Here is a 25,076-nt window from a genome sequence, read left to right as displayed (position 1 = left end):
TCTGCGAGACAACTGGTCAGCCCCTCCAGCTGCGGGGGCCGTAGGTCCTGGCACCAAGTTGCTCTGGTTCCCTGACCTGGGCTCTGGTAGCTGGCTTCAGGCTAGCAGGAGTGCAGTGTAGCTCCATAGCCCGCTGGCCCTGTCATCCCCAGGTGTACCCTTCACCCCAATGACTCTTTGGCCATGGAGGGGCCGCTGTCTCGGGTGAAATCCCTCAAGAAGTCACTGCGACAGTCATTCCGGCGTATCCGCAAGAGCCGTGTCTCAGGCAAAAAACGGGCTACTGCCGCCAGTAGCAAGGTGAGCTGGGACTGGCTGCCGTCCCCTGCCCTGGCCCAGAGCCCCCAGGTTTGCTCTGTTGCCATGCTCCCCGGTAGTTAACTGGGAAGCAGATGCTTGGACGCAATGCCTGCTGGGTACTGGGCGGAAAGGGCTCTTGAGAGAGCACATCTAAGATCCTCTGGCCCTTCCAGTTGCAGGAGGCCAACGCACAGCTGGCGGAGCAGCCCTGCCCCCACGACGTGGAGATGACACCCGTGCAGCGCCGCATCGAGCCTCGGTCTGCTGACGACTCCCTCTCTGGTGTTGTACGCTGCCTCTACTTTGCTGACACATTCCTTCGAGATGGTGAGACCAGGGTAGGGATGGGGATTGGAGAGGCTAGATAGCCTTTCATGGTGGGGAGTGGCGTTCTGAGCACCTACTTTGTGCTGAGCTATACTTTGGGATGCCTTGGCCACCCGTGTAGCCCAAAGGGGCATACTTTGAGGGTTTGCTGAGTGGGCTGCACAAACCTTGTAGAGTTGAACAGGAAGCAAGGGAGCTGTGGTGAGGTGGGCAGTGAGGGACGGGGTGGCTGAGGCCCTGTGGTGGGCAGGTAGTAGAGGTGTGGGGGCAGGTCAGGCAGGGACTCGTCATCGACTCTGGTAAAAAGTCCCCTCTGTGCCTTAGGTTTGTTGGTGGCTCTTTCGGTTTTTATGTTGTATAATGGTAGTTTGAAACACAGAAATAGTGTACATCACCTACATACTGCAGCTGCCACCCCCAGGTATCTGCTGCCATGTATGCCCTCTCTACACCACACTTTACTCTTTTTTTTTTTTTTTTTCTCCAAGACAGGGTCTCTCTGTTTAACAGTCTTGGCTGTCCTAGAACTCACTCTGTAAACCAGGCTGACCTTGAACTCATGGAGATTCATCTGCCTCTGCTTTCCTAGTGCAGGGATTAAAGATGTGTGCCACCATGCCCGGCTCACACTTTACTCTTTTTTTTTTAAAGATTTTATTTATTCATTTGTTATGTATACAGTGTTCTGCCTTGCATGTATGCCTGCATGCCAGAAGAGGGCACCAGATCTCATTGTTGTGAGCCGTGATGTGGTTGCTGGGAGTTGAACTCAGGACCTCTGGAAGAGCAGCCAGTACTCTAAACCTTTGAGGCATCTCTCCAGCCCCACATGTTACTTTTGTATCTTTGTTTTTGTTTGTTCCTTGCTTTTTAGACAGGGTCTCACCACATAGTCCTGGCTGCCTGGAACATGCTATGTAGATTATGCTGGCCTCAGCTCACAGAGCTCTGTCCCTGCCTCCTGAGTGCTGGGATTAAGGAGTGTGCTACCATGCCCAGCCTTGCAGGGGGAGCTACATTTACTGGGATGAGTTGAGGGTGCAGGTTGATGGGTTGGTGGTATCAGGGACCGGTTTGTGGCCTGATAGCCACCTTGCAGATGTCCTCAAGGTGGCTTATGCCTTTGCATCAGAGCTGTTCTGGTGTCTCAGACTAGCGGGTTGAGACCACACAGCAGGTGTGAGGTAGGAGTGAGCACGAATTCCTGAGATCTGATCCCTGCAAACCGGTTAGGAAATGAAGGGACAGGTGAGAGAAGGGTCTGTGAGGAATGGGGTTCCTCAGGAGGCCCTCCTCACTGTGCTTGTCTCCCACAGCAACCCACCATGGGCCCACCATGTGGGCAGGGACCAACTCGGGCTCTGTATTTGCCTACGCGCTGGAGGTTCCAGCAGCCGCAGCCGGTGGTGAAAAGCGGCCTGAGCAGGCAGTGGAGGCGGTGCTGGGCAAGGAGGTACAGCTCATGCACCGGGCACCTGTGGTGGCCATCGCTGTGTTGGACGGTCGTGGCCGTCCACTGCCTGAGCCCTATGAGGCTTCCCGGGACCTGGCACAGGCCCCTGACATGCAGGGTGGGCACGCTGTGCTCATAGCATCTGAGGAGCAGTTCAAGGTGAGCATCCGTGGGTGACGGAGATCCGTCCAGGCCCCGTCTTGGACCCTTTTGAACCTCTGCTTTGCCCATTTCCCTGCCTGCTGAGACTTAAATCCCTCCTATTCCATCAAAGCCTTCAGCCAGTAGAGGCCCTTGAAGGACCTGGGTGCACCCTAGGCCTGCCAGGACCCCCTAAGGCCTTCTCCCTCATAGCCTTCTCCAAGAGCCCCGTGCGAACCCCTTGAACCCAGTCCCCAGGGACTTAGGGCCTGAAGGGGTACCAGGCCTAGAACATAGGACTGTGTCTAGTTCATCGGCCGTGGGTAGAGATGAGGCACGGCATGAAGCCTGGGCTGAGGGGGATGACTGGTCCAGTGGATGTCATTTTGACATGCACAGTTGGGTTGAGGCCTGCAGGGCCAGGTGGGGGTCTGCAGCTGAGTGAGGCGTGGGTAGGACAAGGCTGCCTAACGCAGACTGCCTGTCACCAGGTGTTCACACTGCCCAAGGTGAGTGCCAAGACCAAGTTCAAACTGACGGCCCATGAAGGCTGCCGTGTGCGCAAGGTCGCCCTGGCCACGTTTGCCAGTGTGATGTCTGAGGACTACGCTGAGACCTGCCTCGCCTGCCTCACCAACTTGGGTGATGTCCACGTCTTCTCTGTGCCTGGCCTGAGGCCTCAGGTGCACTACTCCTGTATCCGGAAGGAGGACATTAGTGGCATCGCTTCCTGTGTCTTCACACGCCATGGTCAGGGTGAGGTGGGGCAGGTGGTTGGGAACAAATGCCGGGTAGAGCAGAAGGCGCAGGCTCTGCTTAGGAATGGAGGAGGTGGCAGCCGAGGGCTGGCAGGGATCAGTCTTCCTTACATGCTCCTTTTCTCCTGCTCACAGGCTTTTACTTGATCTCTCCATCGGAATTTGAGCGCTTCTCCCTCAGTGCTCGTAATATCACAGAGCCACTCTGCTCCCTGGATGTCAGCTGGCCCCGAAATGCCACCCAGCCCAGGTGTGGGAGGAGGGGGCCCCGTCCGCCGTGGGTTCTGCACTCCTGGTGTTAATGCCTGTTCCTGGTTTGGGGATGGGAGGTAGCACCTTTACTAGACCCCAAAACACGCCCATCTGTTTCTGTAGTCTTCAAGACTCACCCAAGCTGAGCCAGGCTAACGGGACCCGAAACATCACCCTGGCGCCAGAGAGCTGTGAAGGAAGCCCTAACTCTGCCCACAGCAAGCGAGCTGGTGAGAGGTCACAGGGATGGGGCAGACATTGGCTTGAGGGTACCTTGGGGAGAGGTCAAGATGTAAGCTCAGTGCTGCTGAGCCAGGCCTGGAAGCTGCCAGCCGAGAGGCCAGAGTGCCTGTGTGTGCACATGCATGTCCAGCTGTGGGCCAGTCTCTGGATGCAGAGATGGATACTGAGAAACACTTCTCCCAGCAGATACCACAGAGCCACCCGAGGCCACACTCTCACCTGTGTCCGTTGACTCGGCAACGAGTGGGGATACCACGCTGGACACGACAGGGGATGTCACAGTGGAATATGTGAAGGATTTCCTGGGGTGAGGCCAGCTGCTCTTTCCCAAGCCTCCATCCCCCAGGGCAACTAGGGGTCTTCCCACCCCAGCCCTTCTGATTACTGCCCCTCCCCAGCTCTCCTGAGGACTCGGAGAAGAACCTTCGGAACCTGGAAGCAGACGAGGCCCGGGCCTACACCCTTCTGGTTAAATGAGGTGCTGTGAGGCAGCCAAGCCTTACCACGCAGCAGCTGCTGTCCCTTGCCCCAGCTGGGACCCTGGCAGGCCTCTGTGATGGTGTCACTCCTGGAAGCCTAGCTGCCTTCCCCTATCTGTCAGAGGCTTAGGGGACCCACAGTCATGATCACCACAGTTCAGCGCTAGAAAGGGGATGTCCTGTCAGCCTTGAGGTCCTGGGCATTTAGAAGGCCACCTCTGACTGGGTGTAGGAACTGAGGCTCATCTGTTTAGTGAGCCCATTTCACAGGACAGTCACTGAGGCTGATAGGTCCTGCCTGTTGAGCCAGCACATGGAGCTTATGTGCCTACCATATCCTGCTATGGACCCAACCTAGCTGGAGCCTGGAGCTATCTGGACCTCGGTAGCTAGTGCCTCTGCACCCTACATTGAGCATAGATACTACCCATACTCTTCTACTTGGTACCCTCCTAGATCCCAAGCAAGCCCATCTCAGGCTATCACTGAAAGAGCCTGGGTTTGTTTCCCCTAGCCATCACCATCTGCTTATCCCAGCCCACTGTCTGCCTTGCCTAGCTCCTTAACATTGAACCCACACCTGTTAACCTGTGGGATCATCTTACTGATGCTGGGCCCTAAAGACGCCCCCAGCTTGAAAGGCAGGTGGAGGCGTGTGCTAGGATCCTGTGTCTTGCACTCCATACTGTCCTTTATTTCTCCTCAAGCAGAGTATTTTTCTAACGCCTGGACTGCGCTGGCCAGTCATTTCTAAAGCAGTTTTGGTACTTGCTCCTGGCCTGTGTGTATGCTCACGTGACTGGAAACTGCTAGGCACTGTAACTGGAGTCAGGCGGGTGTGTGCATGTGTGTGGGGCAGTGAGGATGGGCTTCCTGTAGACTCCACCTTGGGCTTTTCTGTCTTTTTTTAAAAACTAGTTTTAATATTAAAAGTACTGATTTTTTAATATTGAAAATAAAAGCATTTAATATCTTTTAAACTGCATCTGCTGCACACATGTGGACACACTGGTGGGGCTTGCAGGATGTGGGCAAGACTGGTGGGTAGCCGAAGCAGGTGCTGGGAGGCCTCTTCTTCCTCGCTGAGTCTGAGGTCAGGTGCCGCCTAGGCTGGGGCTTGGCGGAAGGCGCTCCAGGCGTGGAAGCAGCGGGTGAAAGGCCGCTGCTCATTGCCTTTGCGGACCAGGCGCAGGCGGCGTGGCCGCTCGTTTTCTTTAGAGCGTGTGTGCTGGATGTACACCTGGTAAGGAAGACAGTGGGCCTGGGTAGTCCTCCGAGTCCTGCTGGACTGCCCAGTGCCCCTTCCCATGCTTCTGCCCAGGATGACGGAGGGGGCGGGTGGTCCTGAAGTCATCAGGCTGGCCTTAGTATGTCCCTTTCTTACCTGGCAAGCCTTCAGACTCAGTTTGATCTCCACTTGACTTGTCTGGGTTCCAACCCACATGTAGACCTGAGGATAAGGTGGAGGAAATGGTCACATGGGTGTCTTGTCCTTTTTGGTGTTTTGTAGTGCTCGAAATTGAACCCAGGGCCTTTGTATATGCTACTCAAGTGCTCCACATGTGGCTGGTGGGAATGCTTACCTCTGGCCCCACTATTTCCATCTACAACTCTATCTAGCAGGCAGGGTCTGAGGTGGGGGACTGACTTACTTCCTGGCCATTGTCTAGCAACATGATGTCATCATCTGCCAGGTCATCTTGGCAGAAGTCAGAGCACTTCTCAGTCACTGCGAAGTAGCCCTTCTCATTGGAGCACCTGAAGGGCAACGGTCAAGGTGAAGGTGAGGGTCAGAACTAACACAGCCGGAGAAGGGCTCAGGGCACTCACCCGAAGAGCCCTGTGCGCTCCAGGTACTCTGCATCATCGTCACAGGGCTTGTGCCCCAGTGCCTACGCAGAAGCTAGAGGGCTCAGGGCACTCACCTGAAGAGCCTCGTGTGCTTCATGTACTCTGCGTCATCGTCATAGGGTTTCTGTGCACCAATGCCTACCCAGAAGAAGTTCTCTGGCTCCTCACCTTCGTTGATGACCTGTGGGGAGGAAGGGTCAGCCAGGGCCCTCACCGGCTCCCACCTTCCTGCCTGCCCCCACCCCTGTCACCTGTTTGCTGTAGGAAGTGTCAAACATGGTGTTGAGGATGTCTTCTGCCAGCTTGGCTTCATCAGGGTCTGAGGCCCGGCCCACCCAGGCATACACAATACCTTGGTTGTCCTCACTTTCAAAGGGGACCTGTGGTGTGCACAGGGGCTTGAGTCAGGTCTAGAGTCTTGCCCACCACCACCTGCTCTGCTATCCTGCCCACAGCCTCACCTTGAGGATGAAGCAGAACTCAGAGTTGAGAAGGCTGGAGTCAGTGTTGATCTGGATGCACCTAGGGGAAGGGGGGGGGCGGATCAGCAGTGATACCCCCACCATGGAATCCTGCCCTCTCCCAAGCCAGGTACCCACCGAGTGCAGAGGGCGCTACCATTGGTACGGATCTGATAGAGGCTCGGCTGAAGGGTGCCCTGAGCCACCTTCCTCTTGCCCCGGTGGATGATGAACTTCCTTTTGAAATGGGACAGGAACTTGGGGTTCTCCTGCTGCTGTGTCATACGTACTACCTGGGGGTCAGAAGGAAGTTCTCGGTAGTTCCTTAGACTCTACCTGCTCTTCAAGGGTCAAGACTCCTCAGGTCTGGCTTGCGCACGCTACCGTCCCAACCGTAGGCTACGGGGCGCACCTCCAGCTTGCCAGGGAACAGGCTCTCGAACTTCTTCTGCAGACTGAAGGTGAACGTGAGCCAGCCCATGTTGGAGGCCTCCCGGCCCTGCCAGAAGTACACGATGCACTGGAAATCCTCCTCCGGCTGCTTCTCCTCAGGCTCAGCCACTGCCTCCTCCCCTTCCGCGCCCTCGGCCTTCCCCTTGTCTTCCATCTTCTCTTCCTCCTCGTACTCCACAGGGACCCAGTACCTGTGGATTAGACAGTGGTGAGCAGGGGTTGCACAGGGCAGAGGACAGAGGGTGAAGTAGTTCTGTGCACCTGCAGAGGAAGACATAGCAGTCCTGTGTGTAGAAGTGGCCAAACTCCTCCTCCGGCAGTCGAGTGAACTTCCTGCCTTCCAGCACGAAGCCTTCCATGCCATCCAGGTCCTCATTCCATTCCTCCATCAGCTGCTCTGCCTGTCATCCCGTCCCCAAGTGAGGTCTGAGCACCATGCTGTGCAGCGCCCCCCACCTCTCACATCCCCCCCCGCCCCCCGCCCCCACCCCCACCCCCACCCCACCCCACCCCCCCCCCCCCCCCCCCCCCCGGCCCAGGCTTCACCCCACCTCAGCCAGTGCCATTGGTGGCTGCCGAGGTAGGAAGAGCGCAGTGAGGTCAGCCTTCATCTGGTCTTTCTTCTCAGTGTCACGCTTCACCTTCCCAGAGAGCCCCTGGCCCTGCAGCACGGCTTCTGCATTCCGAGTGTAGTCGACAGTCAACACGTCGTCCCAGTTTTTGAACTTGGCCTTGAACACCTGTGGAGAACAGTATAATACCGTAACTGGAGAGAGGTACACAGCACAGTTAAGGTGGGGGCTGAAGGATTCAATAGAGGTTTGGAAAAGCTGGTCAGAGCTCAAAGGTGGGGTCCAAACAGGAGCTGGAGATGACTTGGAAAGGTGGAGCTTAGCAAAAAGAAGTGGGGACAGGCGACAGAGTGGACGGTTCTGCAAAGATAAGGTGGACTTGGGCCCACCTCTGCAGCACAGCAGTGCCAGTAGAGGGGTGAGGGCACGGTGGGCAGTGGAAGGCAAGCCACTGGCTGTGGGCGTGGGGACATACCTGAGCCTCGGTGCCCTCCAGGCTGCGGCTGACCACTGCATGGCGCGGCCGGTGCAGCATCCCACACAGCTCCTGGCCCAGTTTCAGCGCAGCAGCACGCACTAGTCGTGGGGACTTGCGGCCAAGCCAGATGAATACATCAGACCAGCAGTCCAGGATGTACACGCACCGTGTGTCTAGTAGGCTCTGCAGCTGTAGACAGAGGTGAGAGGTCAGCACCCGGCCTACACACAGACTGGACCAGGCCCACCTCCTGCCTCCTCACCAGTCTCACTGACCCAGGCCCACCTCCTGCCTCCTCACCAGTCTCACTGACCCAGGCCCACCTCCTGCCTCCTCACCAGTCTCACTGACCCAGGCCCACCTCCTGCCTCCTCACCAGTCTCACTGACCCAGGCCCACCTCCTGCCTCCTCACCAATCTCATTCCTGGCATCAATTCCATCTTGGGCCGTTTCCTGTGTTCCACTGAGAGCTTGTAGTTGATCTGGGGAAGCTCCAGGTAGCCCAGGCCCAGGCCCACCTGGCAGGAGAAAGAGATGGCTATGGCAGACCCCACATTTGCCCTGACTTGGGGCCTGGCTCCCCACCTTGCTATTTGGACCTGTTTCCCTCCAAACTGAACCACATTTTTAAGGACTTCCTACCAGTGGAAGGATCTAGGGTTTGCTGGGCTTTTTTCTAGTAATAAGGAGCAGTACCAGGGGTTTGCCCACACAGGCAAATGCTCTACTGCAGAGTCCCACTGAGAACCAGTGGAAGGCTTTAACTTTTTAATTACTATATTTAACTAGGCATGTTTTGCCTGTTTATACATAATGTGCATCACATGTATCCTTGGTGCTTATGGAGGGAAGCCAGAAGGCAGTGTTGGATTCTGTAACCAGAGCAGCCATGTGGGTCCTGGGACTTGGATCCAGGTCCTTTGGAAGAAAAGTGCTCTTAACCACTAGGCCAGCTCTGCAGTCCTGGAATTGCTTGTTAGGTTTTTGTCTTTTCGAGACAGGGTTTCTCTGTGTAGCCCCGGCTGTCCTGGAACTGGATTTGCAGACCAGTCTGGCCTTGAACTCTGAGAGATCCGCCTGCCTCTGCCTCCCAAGAGCTGGGATTAAAGGTGTGCACCACCACTACCTAGCTGGAAGGGCTTTTAAATGCATGTTTTCCTTGCTTGCCCAATCTGGGTCCTTACTGTTGTTTCTGTTTTCTTTTCTTTTCTTTTTTTTTTTTTTTTTTGGTTTTTCAAGACAGGGTTTCTCTGTGTAGTTTTGGTGCCTGTCCTGGATCTCGCTCTGTAGACCAGGCTAGCCTCGAACTCACAGAGATCCACCTGCCTCTGCCTCCTGAGTGCTGGGATTAAAGGCGTGCGCCACCACCGCCCGGCTTGTTTCTGATTTCTTAACTTGTCTCTTTCCTGCTCATAAGAACCGTAGTCTCCTACCACTCACAAAACTAAGGCCAACTTCTCAGCTCTGGTACCCAGGAGCTTCTGGCCCACCTTCGAGAAGAGCGTGCCAGCTCCATCCTCAAAGCTGGCTTCCAGACTGAGCTCCTTGTCCAGAAGAATGCCCTCTTCTCCCAAAGCCCATAGCACAACCGACCGACTGCAGTCAGGCTTACTCTGTACGCCAGCACCGTGACTCACCTTGTATAGCTTGGGTTGGGGTGGCCAAAAGTCATCAGGCACATGCTTCTTGATCTCAGAGGGCTCCCCACCCAGCACCCCCCAGAACTCTGGGGGCTCTTGGCCCTGCATCAGGAGTGTGATCTCTGCTTTCCCTTTCCGTTCATTCTTGTTAATTTTCTCTGCAAAGAGCCTGAGGACAGATGCAAAGCCCTCAGCAAGGCCATGATGTTCTTAGGGATACCTTCCTTCGCCTAGAACATTCCATAAGACCCACCTACCTGGCCTTGGTGGTGTTGCTCAGTGTGGCCTGGGCCCCCCGCCACACATAGATGTCCAGTCCTCGGTCCAGGAGGAACACGTATCTGGATAGGACAGCAAGAGCTGTAATGTAACTCCCTGTGCCTGACCCGTAAGGTGGGGCTCTGGCCCTTTTTGGGTAGAGCCCAGGCTTTTCTTCCAAGCTCTGAGGGAAGTTAAGATTGCTTCCTCATAGGTGGGAAGGCAACTAAAGGCAAGTACCCCTACTTCCTCATAGGTGGGAAGGCAACTGAGGGCAAGTACCCCTACTTCCTCTCCTATCAGGGTGCTCGCCTTGGATCCAGTGAGGCCCCCTTGAGGGGCACAGGCTCCAACTTGATGTTCTTCTTCCCATATACACGGTACATCCTGGGGGACAGAGCAAGAAAGATTGGATGTGGGCGCCAAGGGCCCCCTGACCGTATCACCCTTGCCTGCACCCATTCCCAGCGGTCCAGGACAATGACACCCATCTCTACATGCTTACCTGGTGACATAGTGTGTATCTTCCACAGTATAGAAGCCACTGGCTGTTCCGCCTTCAATGTAGGAGATGTCATTGTCAAACACCTATTGTGCGAGTATGGTTCTTCATCACCGAGGTGTCCCCTTCCCCCACCAACTACCCCTGTCAGGCTTGGGAGAGTTCACACCGCTGGAGTCGGGGTACGGACCCACAGTGATTCTGAACAGGATGGAGTGCATGCACCGCAGCACAGGGCTGCACAAAACCGTGTGTACAGATGGTGGGCAGTCTGAGAAGTGTTTATGGAAGCTTGCAAACCCGGGTGGTCTGGGGTAAGCTCTCCAGCTGCATGCCATCTCCAAAGGTAACCCAGCTGGCAGCAGGGGGAAGGCCATTTTGTCAACTGGCTTTGCATTTCTTAGGCTGGGCCCTGACCTTAGCCCCAACAGCTATAGGTCCCAGCCCCGTCTCTCAGCTACTCTCCTTATCCTATCCACCAGTTCCCATGCTAATCTGCCAACCCCTCTCCCTCAGCCATGGATTTCAGGCTCTGACCACCTGAGGCCTCCCCAGACCTCACCTTGCTGTGTACGGTTTCTCGTTCCCACCTCTGCCTCTCAGCTCCCTGCCCACCTCTGTACATATGGCCCGCGTTCCCTCCCATCTGGGTCTGCTGGCCGCACCTGCAGGAACTCCTCGCTTTCATCGCCCATCTCCTCACGCACAGTACGGCACTCGGCACCCAGGTAGTTGCGCAGGTTGACTGCGTGGATGGCAGAACAGGCTTTCTTGTCAAGTGTGGCCTCCCCGCCAATCCAGTAGTAGATCTCCCAGTTCAGGGAGCCACTGTCATCCAGGAAGGTCTGAGGAGACCAAGGCATCAACCACGAGAGCCTTTGTGGGCTATTCATGGTTTCCCAGCCCCAGGAAAGGCGCATGCATGGTGTCCACTGCCTAACTACCAAACTCAGCCTGCCCACCTGCCCCTGGCCTCACTGAGCCACACCATGCAGAGCACTAGGAGCCGCCCCACCTTGAGCACGATGTAGCAGTCAGCCTCGTAGAACTTGCCATGGAAGGCTTCCTCCACCAGCACAGGCACAAAGTTCTCAATTTGCCAGATGGTCAACCCAGGCAGCTGGCCCACGTCCTCCGTGAAGAACTCTGAGTAGTCAAGGCGTGGCTTCTCCAGGCCCTGGTCCCAGCGCCTCACCTTGCCCCCAGGTGCTCGGGCATCTATGCTTTCCTGGGGACACAGGAGCAGTACTTGACACTACTGAGGCACTAAGGTTGGCCTCTGCCTGCCATCACCACAGGACCTTAGCATTAATTTGCCACTCTCTCTGCTCAGGGGCCCTCTTCCTCTTGGGCGGAGTCCAGACCTGCCCAGCCCCAGCCCTGAGCTGACTTACCTCTTGTTTTTTGTTTTTCTCCTGGGCAACGTCTGACATGCCCTTTAGCACTTGCTTGGCCTGGTCATCCTGGGCTGAGTCCTTACGCCTCCGTAGCCGCATCTTGCGAGCCAAGGGGTCCTTGGACCCGCTCCCTACTTATGGGAGGTGCAAGCATATGAGCCCTTGCAGATGGGTAAGCACAGGTCCAGAGGAGTGCCCTTGCTCCCAGGCCAGACCACATTCTACTCACCAGCCGCAGCAGCAGCCACCGTGGCAGGGGAGGCGCCTGCCAGCCTCAGCTGGTTCTGTAGTGAGAAGTCAATGTTGTACCACTCGGCAGTTCCGTCAGCAGGCTTGGGCGGCATGACCAGGCTGGGGTTTTCTCGAACATCCAGGACCTGTTAGGTGAGCAGAGATGGTGCTGGGCTGGGCGCTCAACTCCAAGCCACATATCTGGCCTCTAACTTTGGTCTATAGCTGGGACCAGGAACTAAGTTCTTATCCTGGCCACCCTGCAGCTGCCTGTGGGGCTTCAGTGACACTGCAGTGTGCTGAGAACTAAGTTCGTATCCTGGCCACCCTGCAGCTGCCTGTGGGGCTTCAGTGACACTGCAGTGTGCTGAGAGAAGATGCTCTCCCCAGTGGCACGTGGGCACTGCCCCTAGAAGGCTATGCTAGGTCTCACTCCAAAACACAGGCACACCCTCTGTTCCATCTCTCCCGATACCCTGTCCCCACTGCCTGACCTCGATCTCTGTCAGGAAGTGGATGGCCTCTGGGAGGGTCACCAGACGGTTCTTGTTCAGGACAAGTTTCTTCAGCTTTGGACACCTGTAAAGACAGGGCCAGACAGAGCCTTAGGTGATATGGTGTTGCAATCAGGGCCAGAGGAAAAGGGTCTTTGTCTCAGAGCAAGGCACCCACATGATCCTGTTGTTGTTTTCTGGCTCTTTTGGGGGGCCCACCACCCAGTTCCCAAATCAGTCAGCTTGGTTTAGTTTCTAGCCAGCTTTCCTTTACTTAATTTATCCCGTCTACCTTCTGCCTCTGGGCTTTTCCCGTTCTCTTACTTCTGTAAATCTTACTCTTACCCCACAGCTCGCTGTGTAGCTGGGTGGCTGGCCCCTGGAGTCCTCCTCTTTCTCTGGCTACTTCTTTTCTCCTCCCAGATTTCTCCTTCTATCTATTCTCTCTGCCTGCCAGCCCCGCCTGTCCTTTCTCTTGCCTCAGTATCGGCCGTTCAGATCTTCATTAGACCATCAGGTGTTTTAGACAGGTATAGTAACAGAGCTTCACAGAGTTAAACAAATGTGACATAAACAAAAGTAATAGACCTTAATATAATATTCTACAACATGATCCACATGAGGGTTAGTGATTTTCAGAAGAGAATAGGAACCACAAACTTTTATGGTGCTGGACCCCTCTGACCTAGACCCTAACATTATCTTCCTAAAAGGTGCTCTGGGAAACCCAAGTTGGGTGTGGGATGGGCGGGGGGCCTCATCCCTGAAGGCTAATCACTTATTAGCAGGATGTAGGCAGATCACCGAGCTGCAGCATCAGCTCCAGTTTGAGTTTCCACCCGGCCCAGGCTGCCCAGCACCTGCAGAGACTCTCAGGAATCAGCTCCAGGTTGTTGTTAGCAGCCATGAATTCCTCCAGGCTGCTGAGCTTGCCGATGCCAGAAGGCAGCCCGTCGAAGTCCAGCTTGTTGGAGTTCAGGTACAGCTTCTTCAGCTTGGTCAGCTTGCAAATGGCTGACTGGAGGAGCAGGACATCAGTTAGGGCAGAGCCCAGCACTCCTGCCCAGCCCACCCTAGGTCCCAGGCAAAGGCTCACAGGCAGGGAGGTGAGCTGGTTGCGGGACAGATTCAAGGTCTCCAGGTGCACCCACTGGTCAATGCACAGGGACAGCTCTGCAATCTGGTTGCTGCTGAGGTTGAGGCGGCGCAGGCTGGGGAGGGTGTACAGGCACTCCGGCACCCTTGTCAAGTCGTTGCATGACAGGTCCACATCTGGGGCATTGGAGGGGCCCATCAGTTAGGACCCACACAACAGCCACCAGAAGAAGCAAGCCTCATTGTGAATCCCTGTTATCTATTCTACCACCAGGTTGTGAGGTCTTAGGCAAACCTCTCAACCTTTAGTTTCTACGTTTGAGAAACTCCCTCACAGCAGGTGGTCTAGTGGCAGAAACCCAGTGTACACTGACCATGGGGTGCCGAACTGGAATGCCAGCACTTGAGAGGCTAAGAGAGGGGGCCTGCTATGAATCCAAGGCCAACCTGTCTGCACAGTGAGTACCAGCCGGGCCAGGCAGCCAGAGTCACACAGCAAGGCCCTATCGAAAAAGCTTTTAAACTTTTAAACCTGACGTATCTGTGAGATGTGATTGAAGAGACAGGAAGTGGACATTTTCAAAGGGGCTCCCCAGACAGTCCAGACCTGAAAGGTTGCTCAAGCCCTCCAGGCTGGTGGGGAGGTTGCTCTGGGTGCGCTGAGTGTTCCGAAGGTGCAGGGTCTGCAGGGCCATCATGGCTGGCAGCTGCCTGTGAGGAAAGGAGTGGTTACCCTAAGGCAAGTCCACTCAAGGGGTGCAGCTGGGGATGGCGTGGACAGGAGGGCAAGGTCAAAGAGTAGGGCATGATGTTCAGCCAGCACAAGCCAGTGCTGAGGCCCGGGCCTAGGGTTGGAAGGGCCAGGACCCCTGGGATGCAAGGAAAAGCATGGCACCTACCGGAGCTGTGCATGCAGCAGTGGGTTTCCATTCAGCACCAGGGTCTGAAGGTGCACGAGGCGGCGCATCTGAGGCGGAAGGCTCTCTAGGCGGTTCTCACTGAGGTCCAGGTACAGCAAGTCCGTAAGATTGATGAACAGCTGGTTGGGGATGGAGTCGATGCTGTGGTGCAGAGGGACAGACTGAAAGTCAGCACTCCATCCCACCTGGCTCCACTGCCCACCTGCTGTGCCCTCAATCTCCCCAGCACCTGTTATGGCTGAGGTTGAGCACCAGCATGTTCTTAGCATTCTCCAGCTCCCGTGGGCATTCTGTCAACTGGTTATGGCTCAAGTCCTAGGGAGCAGGGGCAAGGTCAGGCCAGGGTGGCCCCACCTCATGCCTCTGTCATACTCAAGGACCTGGCAGAACACTGCGCAGGGAGGGATAAGTATTCAAGGCCAGAGGGAAACAGATCCTGAGTGGAAGGGGGCGGGGTTAGGGAACTGATTCCATGAGTGATGTTGGCCTAGCACTGTCTATTTAAGGGAAGATGATGGCCCCAGAGACTGCTGTGATGAGTGAAGACTGAATGACTGGGCATCCTAGGGGCCAGATGGGCAGGTAACCACTGACCAGAACTGAGAGATCATCCAGCTTGAAGATATCATCGGGGACTCCAGAGTTCTTCAGGCTGTTGGCCCGAGCTACAATGGCCTAGGTGTACAAGGAAAAATTTGTGATCCTTACTTTCTGCCCTCAGGGAGAAACACAGGCCAGGTGGGGAGCTTCTTCAGAAGCTGGAGGCCAGGTCTGAGGACTCTCCCACCTCTGACCTTTGCTCACACAGTCCATCTGGTGGGCTCTTCCTATCCTTCTGGTGAATGTTGAACTTTAAAACCCAATGCCAGTGTGCCCCAGAGCCCAACAAGGGGCCTTCAGAGTTGTGGCACTGGGATGGAAGCCCAGGGCTTTGCAAGTGACAGGCATGCACACTGTCACTGGCCTGCATTCCCATCCACTTCTGTTTCTTTTTCCCTTTTAAGAGGTGGCATACCACGGCAAGAAGCACCACCTCCTTCGGGTCCTATAGCCCAGGGTCATAGGTGGAGCAAATACCACTACACTTATATATTTGAATGCTTAGTCCCCTGTTGGTGGAACTGTTTGGGAAGGGTTAGAAGGTGTGGCCTTGTTGGAGGAGGTGTGTCACTGGGGCAGGCTTTGAAAATTCAAAGGCCCACACCATTCCAGTTAGCTTTCTCTGCTTTGTGATTGTCTCAACGTGAGTTCCCACCTATTGCTCAGCACCATACCTGCCTGCTTGCTGTGTGCTCCTCACCACGATGGTCATGCACTCTAACCCTTGGAGCCATGAGCTCCCAAATGAAATGCTTTCATGTTTTGTCACAGCAACAGGAAAGTAACTAAGACAGCTAGTCAGTGGCAAGGCCCTAGTTTACAGTCAGGAAGCCCAGGTCCAGAGCCTAGCTCCTTGACATCTAGGGGTTCTGGCCCTGCAAAGACAGCCTTGGCTGAAGCCTGTAAGGCTGGCAGGGGCCTGATTTTCAGGCCACCTTCCAGATCCAGTCATACCAGCTACACCGCTGTCTGGAGGTGACTTCTGAAAAGTCACCTGCCTGTGTGGCCAGGGGTCTTTACCTGTGTGGGAGACGTTAGAGGCACATCACACACACACACACACACACACACACACACACACACACACACACACACACGGACTAGCCCCACGTTCCACCTGCACTGGCTGTGTTCACAACTCACCCGAAGTGAAGGCAGGCTGGACAGCTCCCCATGCAGGGTCGTCAGGTGGTTGTGGCTCACAGACAGGTGCTCCTGGACAGGGCAAGAGTCAGAGGCTCAGGTGGGGACCTAAGATGTACAGTCCCTGTCTGCGCTGCAACTGCACCACCCGGGAAGGCCATTCCAACAATCCCCTCTCCTTTACACACCCTCACCCTCCTTGTATACCTCCCAGGTCGGTGCCCACTCCCACTCCGCCAGCTTTGCCCACACTGATTCCTGTTTTCTGTGTGACTAATCTTTTTGGCAGGGGATGCCCACCTGGCCCAGCCCTGGCGACAGGGACCCTCCCTCTGCCCGCTGCCCTTACCAGCTTCTGGAGAGCCGCTAGTTCTTCAGGCAGGTAGCAGAGGCCTGTGCGGTTCAGCTTCAGCCACCGCAGACTGGTCATAGCCTTAACATTCTCAGGGAAGTAGCCACCCTGGTGGGAGCAAACGTGGTGAGGAACATCTGGGAGAGGGCTGCCCCTGCTCCCAACACCTCCTGTGGTCCCCATGGAGTCTAGAGGCCAGAGCCAACTCCTTAGCCGCTTCTCTCTCTCTCTCTCTCTTTTTTTTTTTTTTTGGTTTTTCGAGACAGGGTTTCTCTGTGTAGCTTTGCGCCTTTCCTGGGACTCACTTGGTAGCCCAGGCTGGCCTTGAACTCACAGAGATCCGCCTGGCTCTGCCTCCTGAGTGCTGGGATTAAAGGCGTGCGCCACCACCGCCCGGCGTTCACTTTCTATTTCCATTTGCTACTCACAAAATGGGACTAATGAGAGCCCCCAAAGGACAAACGAACCCAAACCTGTCTGTCCTGCTGGAGTCTATGTCCCAGGGAGGCCAGACAGACCTGGTGTGGTTAGTGGCACTCACATTGCTTTGCCTGGTGTTCCAGGCAGTTTGGGCTGTCTGCGGTGAGGTTCCCACTAATGCCCCCCAGACTGCACTAAGAGCCCAGCTCTCCATCATTCCTGGCACAGTCTCTTCATTCAGTTCTCATATGTAATGCCCACTTCAGCCCCTCCTTGGCCATTTTTTTCTTTTGGTTTTCTGAGACAAGGTTTCTCTGTGTAGCCCTGGCTGTTCTCGAAGTCAGAGATCCACCTGCCTCTGCCTCCTGAGTGCTGGGATTAAAGGCGTGCACCACCACCACCACCACCACCACCACCACCACCACCACCACCACCACCACCCAGCGGCTAACCCTGGCCATTTTGACATCTGAGCAGCTTTAATTGCCTTTTGTTATTGTTGCCTCCTCCAGCCACATTACCCAAGGTGACTCAGACGTTCCTAGTCCAGAGAGGACACACAGAGACCCCAGGTGAGGATGGTGGGAATGTGGACAGGGTAAAGCAGTGACAAATGTGTCCACGTGCAGGTGAACTCAGGAGGAGCCCACCTCCTCCTCCTTAGACCCCCAATCTGACATCTAAAGGGACGCCAGGCCTCTGAGCTGCCTGCCCCTCCTGTCCAGCTTTCCTCTCCCCTGGGCCTGAGATCAACCTGCCGTATTATCATCATCATTATTATCATCATCATCATCATCATTATCAATTTCAAGACAGGGTTTCTCTGTGTAGCTATGGCTGTCCTGGAACTCTCTTTGTAGACCAGACTGGCCTCAACTCAAAGATCCACCTGCCTCTGTCTCCCAAGTGCTGGGATTAAAAGCGTGCGCCACCACGCCCATAGCCTGCCTCTTTCTTGACTTTCAAGAACTTGGGATGTCGGGGGGGGGGGGGGGGGGGGGGGGGGGGCGGGGGCCGGTCCCCTGGCATGGCCATCAATCAGCCTCGCAGCTGCGCAGACCACACCGCGGAGGACCTCGCACACCTGTCAGACACTACATACTAACAGATCCCTTTCCATCCCACGCCTCCAAACAGGCTGATCCTAAGCCCCTGGGGCACATGAGAACCCGGGTGGTGCAAGAGGAGAAGTGACTGGCCGGAGACCACAGGGTGGGGCGGTAGCCGGCTAGGGCGTGTTCCCTCGGTGGCACGGGCTCTGGCGCGCGACCCGCGCGCGGGCCCCTCTCCCGTGCGGGCCCCGGTCCCCTGAGCCCCGGATCCGGCCTTCCGCCGCGGGCGGGGCCGGCCCGGGAAGACTCTCGGAGGCCCGCCCGCCCCGCCCGCCGGTCCCGGAAGCGCAGAGGGCGCGGCCCGGAGGGACGGCCGCGGGGGTCGCCCTCCCACTACCCCCCTGCTAACCTTGAAGTCGTTGCCGCTGAGGTCCACGCCGCGCACGAACGGCAGCACCCCGGTGGCCTCCATGGTGGCGCAGCTCTCCGGCGGGCAAGGAGGACGCTGGGCGGCCGGGAGCCGCGGGCTGGGTCAGCGCCGGCCCCGCCCCTTTAACCCGCGCGCGCCTCCTCCCGGCCGCGGCGGCTCCGGGAGCTGTAGGCCTCGCCGGGCCCAGACTTCTCGCGAGTTCGGGGACTGGAGAGGCCTGCAGGGGTCGGGGACTCCCGCTGGAGGCGTCCACTACCTCCAGTCTCCAGTCGCAGCGTCGAGGGTGGGGGGCCCAGGCACTGTCGCTTGGGCTGCTGTAGCCGCGGGAGCTGGCCGTGACCCCGGAGAGATTATGGTGCCAACGTCAGGGGCACAGGCGGCTTGTGGGTGACAGATCGGTGGTAGTGAGACTTCCGGGTCTTTGGGACCTAGCTCTTCTGTTTCTGGGCGACTCAACTTCGCTTTTGTGTAACATGCTTCCCAAAGTTGTCAGGAGCAAAGGGGTACTCAGCCTGTGGCAGCTTAGCGATCAGGGTGCACAGACACTTGAAAATAATAACGAAGCAATGTTATTGTTATCCCTTGGCATCAGGACTCCCGCCACTGTTCTCTATTGGCTTGTTTCGCGCTCTGGACGACCAGCGTGTCTCTTGGGCCAAGCTGTTAGTGGCTGGCTAGCCCACGACAGGTTGCCCACAAGCATGTACAGCTGTTCTATGGAAGTTCAAGGGTCTGTCATCCCGTGTTACAGGAGGGAAGACTGGTAGCGTTCGCACGACAGGTGGTTCAGCTCTTTGGCCATTGCGCGCCAGGCGGGCCAAAAGGAAACGAGACCACCGGGGCACTCTAGCAGGGGCGAACTTGAGAGACAGAATGTGGGCCTTTGGGCTAAGCGCAGTTCTGTCTGCCTGGCTCACCAGGGGAACGTGGGCCCAGGCAGCTTTCTCCACACCGCGGCTCCCGTTACAAGTACACACAAGGTCAGACGTGAGGCTTAGGCAGGACTGCCGAGAATCCCAGGCCAGCCTTGGCTTCAGTGGGAGGCCCTTTCTCAAAAGAACAGAAGTAAATAAACTCGATCAGGCCCTGAACAACTGTCACTCACTCGCCCCACCACCCCCCCACTTTGCGCAGACAACGTAGCCTTGCGCCTTTAAATCCGGAGTGCGTCCGTGGTTTCCGCCCCCGCCGGCCAAGGGGCGTGCCTGGCGCTCATTGGCTGAGCTGCGCAGTCTTGAGCACGTGTGCACAGGAGTTGTGTTCTCGGATTGGAGCGAGGGCGTGCTTATCCAGCGTGCCTTTCGGGTCACTTGCCGCTCCGGGCCTCGGCGTTCGGTTCCCGGGGCTTGCACGTTCCATTCCCAGGCGGGTCCTGGGGCTCCAGGGTCCTACTCGCTGCGTCCTCGGGTCGGTGCGCTGACGCCGGGACGCAGGTACGGCTGCAGCGCGCGGGGAGGCCCGGGGTCTCCCTGCCCTGGGCGGGGCACGCGTCCCTATGCAGGTGGAGGCGTGGCTTGTGGTCACACCGCCTTGGGAGGGAGGACTTGGGGACTGAAGACCTGAGTTCGAATCCTGGAGTTGGCCCTTCCCGACTTGGGTATTGCATGATTTTCATGGCCTCAATGACTTACTCCTTGTATAGAGTTTAAGAGCCGTTTGTATGTGGTTACACGTTTCTGCTCAGCCCTGATCCAGGGTAATCAGTTTTGGCCCAAGGGGAAGGACAGTTAACAACCAGGCTATGAAGAATCGGGTTATTTTGTTATTTTTGCTTGTTTGTTTTGAGCAAGGCCTTTATTATGTAGCTCTGGCTGTCCTCCAACTCACTGTATAGATCAGGCTTGCCTCGAACTCACGTTGATCTGTCAGCCTCTGCTTCTTGAGTCCTGTGATTGAAGGCCTGCACCACCCTGGGCCCGAGTTGTTTTTTGTTTGTTTGTTTGTTTGTTTGTTTTTGGAGACAGGGTTTCTCCGTGTAGTTTTAGTGCCTGTCCTGGATCTTGCCTCGAACTCACAGAGATCCGCCTGCCTCTGCTTCCCGAGTGCTGGGATTAAAGGTGTGAGTCACGGCCGCCCGCCCCTCGGGTGGTTATTTTCAACCACCTATTTTATTCCCTCCTGCCCGGAGTTTGAATACAGGACCCCTCCACATGCAGGGCTGAGTCCCACTCTATAGACAAGTGATGCTCCCTTCAGTTTGCAAAGTAGGTTCCTGGTCTGAGGGCAGTGGTAGAGAGTAATGAAGAAGCAGAAACCGCTTTGGGCTTGCGATGAGCCCCCTGGCTGGCCTTTGACCTTGCCAGGCCCCAGGACAGGGTCTTATTTTTAGTCTAGGAGAGGAGACAGGTGTCCCAGCTGAGTCACAACGTGGTTCAGGCTACAGCTACTCCAGGCATCTTGTCACTTGGCAACTGGATCCCAAAGCACCCATGGCCGGCCCTGAAGGGAGGGCTGAGGTCCTTGGTGCCCCAGCAGACAATGACCTTCTGGCTTAGTGGACTGGGCCCTGGAAGTTTCTGTTTCCTTTCCCAGGTTCCTGACCCTGTCCAGCTTTCCTTACCGGTGCCATCGTCGAGGAAAAACAAAAGCCCTTGGCTACAGGCCTTTCTGTTACCGTCTTCCCATGCCCACCGTTGTTCCAAGTCCAAAGGGCCTGGCCGACCTCTCCTGACTCAGTGGGCTATTTAGGGTTCCTTTACTCACCACTGGACCATGGGGCCTTTATCCTTGACTTGTCCATGCCCTCAGCCTGGCCTCCGATGGAGTTGCCCTGCCTCTGGAAGTTTTCCTGTTAAGATTTGGGGAGGGGCGCAGTAACTGGATCCCTGAATTTGCTGAGGGCCTCTCAAAGGCCTGACAGACCCCACCCAGGCAGGCAGGCTTGCTGGAAACGCACATTGCAAGTCTTTCTGAGGGCTCTGGGTTCCTCCTGACAGGCCATCACAGGGTGGCTGTTCTGGGTGGGTCCAGATTAGGAGTCTGAGAACCCGACCGACCGGGAGGCACGGGGGAAATAGAAGCGCTCAGGCTTTGGGGGTGGACGAGTCTGGAGGCTGTGCAGTGAGTCCCAGACTGTAGCACTCCTTTGCTGGCTTGGCAGCTTGTATCTGTGTAGAGTAAGGGTAGTGATGGTGAGCCCTGTTTCTCAAGGTCTTGGCAGATGTCAGAGTTACCTTGGAGGGTGAAGCCAGGAAAGAGGCTTGGAGCCTTCCTATGTGAGCTCCATAGGTGGGAAGCTTTCGGGTTTCAGGGAGGGGCCTGGCAGTTCCCATACTTCCCTCCAAGAAACCCTTTGAGCAGCCCCTTTTTCACAAGTCCTCAGGAAACTGCCCTCTTGATTATAGCTAAGCACCTGCGCACGTCGGCCCTACCAGTCTGGCTGCCCTCTCCCTCAGCAGCACACCCCTCCCTGCCTCTCTTGCAGGCAACCATGGCCGAGTTCTCCCAGAAGCAGAGGAAGCAGCATGGCGGAGAGGGCCTGGGCAGCGTGGTGGACTTCCTCCTGGCTAATGCTCGTTTGGTGCTAGGTGTGAGCGGGGCGGCAGTGCTGGGCATTGCCACCCTGGCTGTAAAGCGGGTAAGGCCCGGTGGGCATGGCCCGCCTGAGACCTCCACAAGAGGAGGCAGGACTAGGGAGCTGGAGGATGGTGGGACTTCTTTGTTGTTTAGTTTAGTTTTTGTTTTTCGAGGCAGAGTTTCTCTTTGTAGCCCTGGCTATCCTGGAACTCACTCCGTAGACCAGGCTGGCCTGGCACTCACGGAGATCCGCCTGGCTCTGCCTCCCAAGTGCTGGGATTAAAGGCGTGCGCCACCACTGCCCAGCCATGATGGGACATTTTGAGGCTGGACTGGAACAACAGGGGCCCCCCTGCTTTTCCACCCTAGCTTCTTGGTGTGCTCCCCCGCCCCCAGCTTTGCCCTGGCCCCCGATGCCCTGATCTGTGTCGCTTTGCCTGTAGCTCATCGACAGGGCCACTAGCCCTCGGGATGAGGATGACAGCAAGGGGGACGGCTGGAAGGAGCTGAGCCTGCTGAGAGCCACATCACACCAACAGCCCCAACCCCCCCCTGCCGCCCTCAGCCAGCCCATACCTCTCCTGTCCCCCTCACCCTCTGCCCCAGGTGAGCGGCACTTCCTCCTGTCTACTGTGGTGAGTCACGTGCAGGAGATGCAGTCTTCACAAGGGTTTGCTCCTCTTTGGGTGGTGGGCCCCTCAGATGATGAACAGGTGTCGTAGGCCCGGGTTTTTCTGTTGTCCAAAGGATCAAACCCAGAGCCTCACCTAGGCCAGGCAGGCTCCACCACGGAGTTCTTCCACGGCCCAGGGTTCCTTGATTTTTACCTGTCTGCTTTCTACTGTAGCAAAGGTTGCACCATATGATGGTGGAGAGCCTCAGATGGGGAAACTGAGACCTGGAGAGGGGCAGGATCCGTCTTCCCCATTCTCCGTGAAGTTGTTTTAGTTGTAGGAGCCAAAGTGTTGGGACTCTGGGCCAGTGAGACTTTCTTGGTCATCATGCCCTCACTGTCCTAAGGACCTGAATTCAGGGCTTTCTCAGTGGCCATCACAGGTGAGGATGAAGCCCAGTGTGGGCACACAGCTAGTAACCAGGTAGAGTCTTCCCAAGTTGTTGTGGGACTTTCTGATACATTCTCCTGGATGCTTCCCTCTGCAGTGGAGCCCACACCCACTTCTCAGAAGATGCCAACACCTCAGCTCAGCTCCCCAGCGCCCCTCTGCCTCACGTTCCAGGAGAAGCTGCTGGCATTTGAGCGCAGCCACGTGATTGTCCCGGAAGCCCACGTGACCTTGGTGAAACAGCTGACTGGAGACATTGCCTTGGAGCTGCAGGCCTACTTGAGGAGCAAGTTCCCAGAACTGCCCTTTGGGGCACTTGTACCAGGGGGGCCTCTCTACGAGGGGCTGCAGGCAGGGGCTGCCGAGCACGTGCGCCTGCTAGCGCCTCTGGAGTTAGAACCAGGTCTGTGGAGCCTGGTACCTGGTATGGACACTGTGGCCAGGGAACCTCGATGCTGGGCTGTGCGCAGGACCCAGCTGGAGTTCCATCCCCGTGGGCGCAGCCCATGGGACCGCTTCCTGGTGGGGGGTTATCTTTCTTCCCGTGTCTTGTTGGAGCTGCTACGGAAGGCCCTGGCAGCCTCTGTCAACTGGCCAGCCATTGGTAGCCTACTGGGATGTCTGATCCGGCCCAGTGTGGCTTCGGAAGAACTACTACTGGAGGTTCAACATGAGTGCCTGGAGTTCACGTTAGCCGTGCTCATGGTGGTCCCTGGGGCCAGTGCCGATGACCGTCTTCTGCTGGCTTGGCCCCTGGAGGGGCTGGCCGCCAATCTCTGGCTGCAGGATCTATATCCGGTAGAGGCTGCCTGTTTGCGGGCCCTGGATGACCGGGATGCTGGCACTCGCCGGAGGCTGTTGCTGCTGCTGTGTGGTGTGTGTCGTGGCCATCCGGCTCTGGTGCGGCTGGGCTGGAGTCACCTGACCCAGGTGGTTCTGCATCTGGGGGAAGAGGAAGTGGCCTGGACCGAGGAGGCCTTGGGGGATCGCTTTCTGCAAGCCCTGGAGTTTCTGGTGGGCAGTTTGGAGCAGGCCAGCCTGCCCTGTCACTTCAACCCCAGCGTGAACCTCTTGGGCAGTTTTCGGGAAGAGGAGATCGATGACATGGGCTCCGTACTGTACAGTGGTCTCCAGGTCCCTGAGAGCCTGCTCTAGGTGGATGACGACTGGGATTGGCTTGTTTTCTGATGCTGAAGAGCAGCAGCCACCTCCCTCCCAGGACATTGCAGAGTGGGGCTTGCTTTATTTTAGCCAGAGTGGAGGGGGAGGATCCATTACCTAGGCCCATGGGTGGGCATGTGCCTGGGTGATGGTGACCAGGATTCCCAAATCCAGAGAGTCTGGGTAGCTGTCACCTAACGTGGCTAACCTGGCCTGGCTTTCGGTGCCAGCCACGCTGATGCCCTCTGGCCCTCTAGGGCTCACTTAGGATCTTGGGCTCAGTCTATCATCACCAGCAGTGAACTCACCAAGAGTGAGACATGGCTTTGGATTTCCTAGGCTTCACCTAGGCAAAGGCTGGTTCCAACTTTTTGCCAAGAAGGAAACCTAATGTTCTTGGTTGGGTAACAGCCCCTGTATCCTGGAGGCACACACAGCTGGTCATTGAGTCTCTGGGGCTGGAATCACCTGGTTTCCTGGAGGATAGCTTCTTAGCTGTTGAAAGATGTTTTCCTGATGGTCATGCATTTGTTTTTCTGGTTGAGTCCTCAGGCCCCGAAGTGGAAGGTGTCTCCCTTGCTGCCTGCCTGCCTGCCTTATACCCCAGGGAAGGAAGGTCTTGTTTTCCTCCTGCTTGGTGGGTTTTCTCTGTAGGTCACAAATTACCTCTGGGAGAGCCCCTTCCTCACTGGGGAGCTGAGCTCTGCGCTGCCCACACAAGGCTGTTCCATAGTGGCTGCTCCTGGACCTCACTGCAGGGTAGAGGACACGCCCCTCCCAGAGGCCTGTGTGCAGCCCTGGCCTCTGCAGTGTGCCAAAATATTTGATAAATGTCTGACCTGGCACCCTGGTTAAGTGGCATGGCTGGAGGAGGGAGATGACCTTCCCCGCCAGGGGGCCTTTCTATTTTAAGTACCACTCCCCCTACACACACACACACACACACACACACACACACACACACACACACACACACACACACGGAAACAAAGCTATGCCTTGAAGAGTGTGAATAAAAGGAGAAAAATTGTA

The 25,076-nt window shown here is 56.5% G+C and overlaps 3 protein-coding genes across 9 annotated transcripts in view; 2 read left to right on the top strand and 1 right to left on the bottom strand.

The window, feature by feature from the left end:
* The window catches only part of Llgl1 (LLGL scribble cell polarity complex component 1), a 15,080-nt gene extending 10,142 nt beyond the window's left edge, over nucleotides 1-4,938 (top strand). For 2 of the 4 annotated variants that reach the window (XM_052757294.1, XM_052757292.1), the window contains exons 15-22: nucleotides 153-300; nucleotides 474-627; nucleotides 1,944-2,239; nucleotides 2,713-2,977; nucleotides 3,115-3,229; nucleotides 3,355-3,461; nucleotides 3,658-3,781; nucleotides 3,873-4,938. In XM_052757294.1, coding sequence (XP_052613254.1) covers nucleotides 153-300; nucleotides 474-627; nucleotides 1,944-2,239; nucleotides 2,713-2,977; nucleotides 3,115-3,229; nucleotides 3,355-3,461; nucleotides 3,658-3,781; nucleotides 3,873-3,951 — 1,288 coding nt within the window. In that variant the 3' untranslated portion in view covers nucleotides 3,952-4,938. The remainder of the gene's footprint in view (nucleotides 1-152; nucleotides 301-473; nucleotides 628-1,943; nucleotides 2,240-2,712; nucleotides 2,978-3,114; nucleotides 3,230-3,354; nucleotides 3,462-3,657; nucleotides 3,782-3,872) is intronic. The other 2 variants (XM_052757295.1, XM_052757293.1) reach the window with 1 other exon arrangement.
* Nucleotides 4,880-18,462, bottom strand: Flii (FLII actin remodeling protein). 3 transcript variants are annotated; one of them, XM_052757289.1, is made up of 30 exons: nucleotides 18,283-18,462; nucleotides 16,399-16,509; nucleotides 16,050-16,121; nucleotides 14,901-14,981; nucleotides 14,536-14,621; nucleotides 14,286-14,447; nucleotides 13,994-14,097; nucleotides 13,388-13,563; nucleotides 13,152-13,309; nucleotides 12,292-12,376; nucleotides 11,796-11,943; nucleotides 11,564-11,700; nucleotides 11,185-11,397; nucleotides 10,835-11,014; nucleotides 10,173-10,255; nucleotides 9,980-10,054; nucleotides 9,667-9,750; nucleotides 9,407-9,578; nucleotides 8,183-8,287; nucleotides 7,766-7,957; nucleotides 7,270-7,458; nucleotides 6,980-7,119; nucleotides 6,678-6,909; nucleotides 6,404-6,558; nucleotides 6,266-6,326; nucleotides 6,056-6,184; nucleotides 5,879-5,985; nucleotides 5,606-5,711; nucleotides 5,338-5,403; nucleotides 4,880-5,193 (listed from the first exon to the last, which is right to left on the bottom strand). In XM_052757289.1, the coding sequence occupies exons 1-30, from the start codon at nucleotides 18,343-18,345 to the stop codon at nucleotides 5,059-5,061; spliced, it is 3,807 nt and encodes a 1,268-aa protein (XP_052613249.1). In that variant the 5' UTR covers nucleotides 18,346-18,462; the 3' UTR covers nucleotides 4,880-5,058. The 3 variants fall into 3 exon arrangements, with proteins under 3 accessions (XP_052613249.1, XP_052613250.1, XP_052613251.1); XM_052757290.1 differs by having other exon boundaries at nucleotides 11,564-11,697; XM_052757291.1 differs by lacking the exons at nucleotides 14,536-14,621; nucleotides 16,399-16,509; nucleotides 18,283-18,462.
* On the top strand, nucleotides 18,391-25,076 carry Mief2 (mitochondrial elongation factor 2). 2 transcript variants are annotated; one of them, XM_052757298.1, is made up of 4 exons: nucleotides 18,391-18,497; nucleotides 21,728-21,880; nucleotides 22,263-22,425; nucleotides 22,981-25,076. In XM_052757298.1, the coding sequence occupies exons 2-4, from the start codon at nucleotides 21,734-21,736 to the stop codon at nucleotides 24,036-24,038; spliced, it is 1,368 nt and encodes a 455-aa protein (XP_052613258.1). In that variant the 5' UTR covers nucleotides 18,391-18,497; nucleotides 21,728-21,733; the 3' UTR covers nucleotides 24,039-25,076. The 2 variants fall into 2 exon arrangements, with proteins under 2 accessions (XP_052613258.1, XP_052613257.1); XM_052757297.1 differs by lacking the exon at nucleotides 18,391-18,497 and adding an exon at nucleotides 18,509-19,736.

This window comes from Peromyscus californicus, unplaced genomic scaffold (assembly GCF_007827085.1).
Source record: "Peromyscus californicus insignis strain IS unplaced genomic scaffold, ASM782708v3 Scaffold_3__1_contigs__length_106647218, whole genome shotgun sequence".
Classification (NCBI taxonomy): Eukaryota; Metazoa; Chordata; class Mammalia; order Rodentia; family Cricetidae; genus Peromyscus; species Peromyscus californicus.
The sequence above is the reverse complement of the archived record's forward strand: the minus strand, read 5'-3'. Positions and strand labels throughout refer to the sequence as shown.

Coding starts and splice junctions, on each gene's coding strand:
- Flii (XM_052757289.1), bottom strand. CDS start 18,345: ATGGAGGCCACCGGGGTGCTGCCGTTCGTGCGCGGCGTGGACCTCAGC. Junction 11,944..12,291: donor ACTTCCTGACAGAGATCGAG/GTCAGGCAGTGG, acceptor CTCACCTAACAG/GTCCTGGATGTTCGAGAAAA. Junction 6,327..6,403: donor GGTAGCGCCCTCTGCACTCG/GTGGGTACCTGG, acceptor CCCTTCCCCTAG/GTGCATCCAGATCAACACTG.
- Mief2 (XM_052757298.1), top strand. CDS start 21,734: ATGGCCGAGTTCTCCCAGAAGCAGAGGAAGCAGCATGGCGGAGAGGGC. Junction 21,881..22,262: donor CCACCCTGGCTGTAAAGCGG/GTAAGGCCCGGT, acceptor CTTTGCCTGTAG/CTCATCGACAGGGCCACTAG. Junction 22,426..22,980: donor CCCCTCACCCTCTGCCCCAG/GTGAGCGGCACT, acceptor TTCCCTCTGCAG/TGGAGCCCACACCCACTTCT.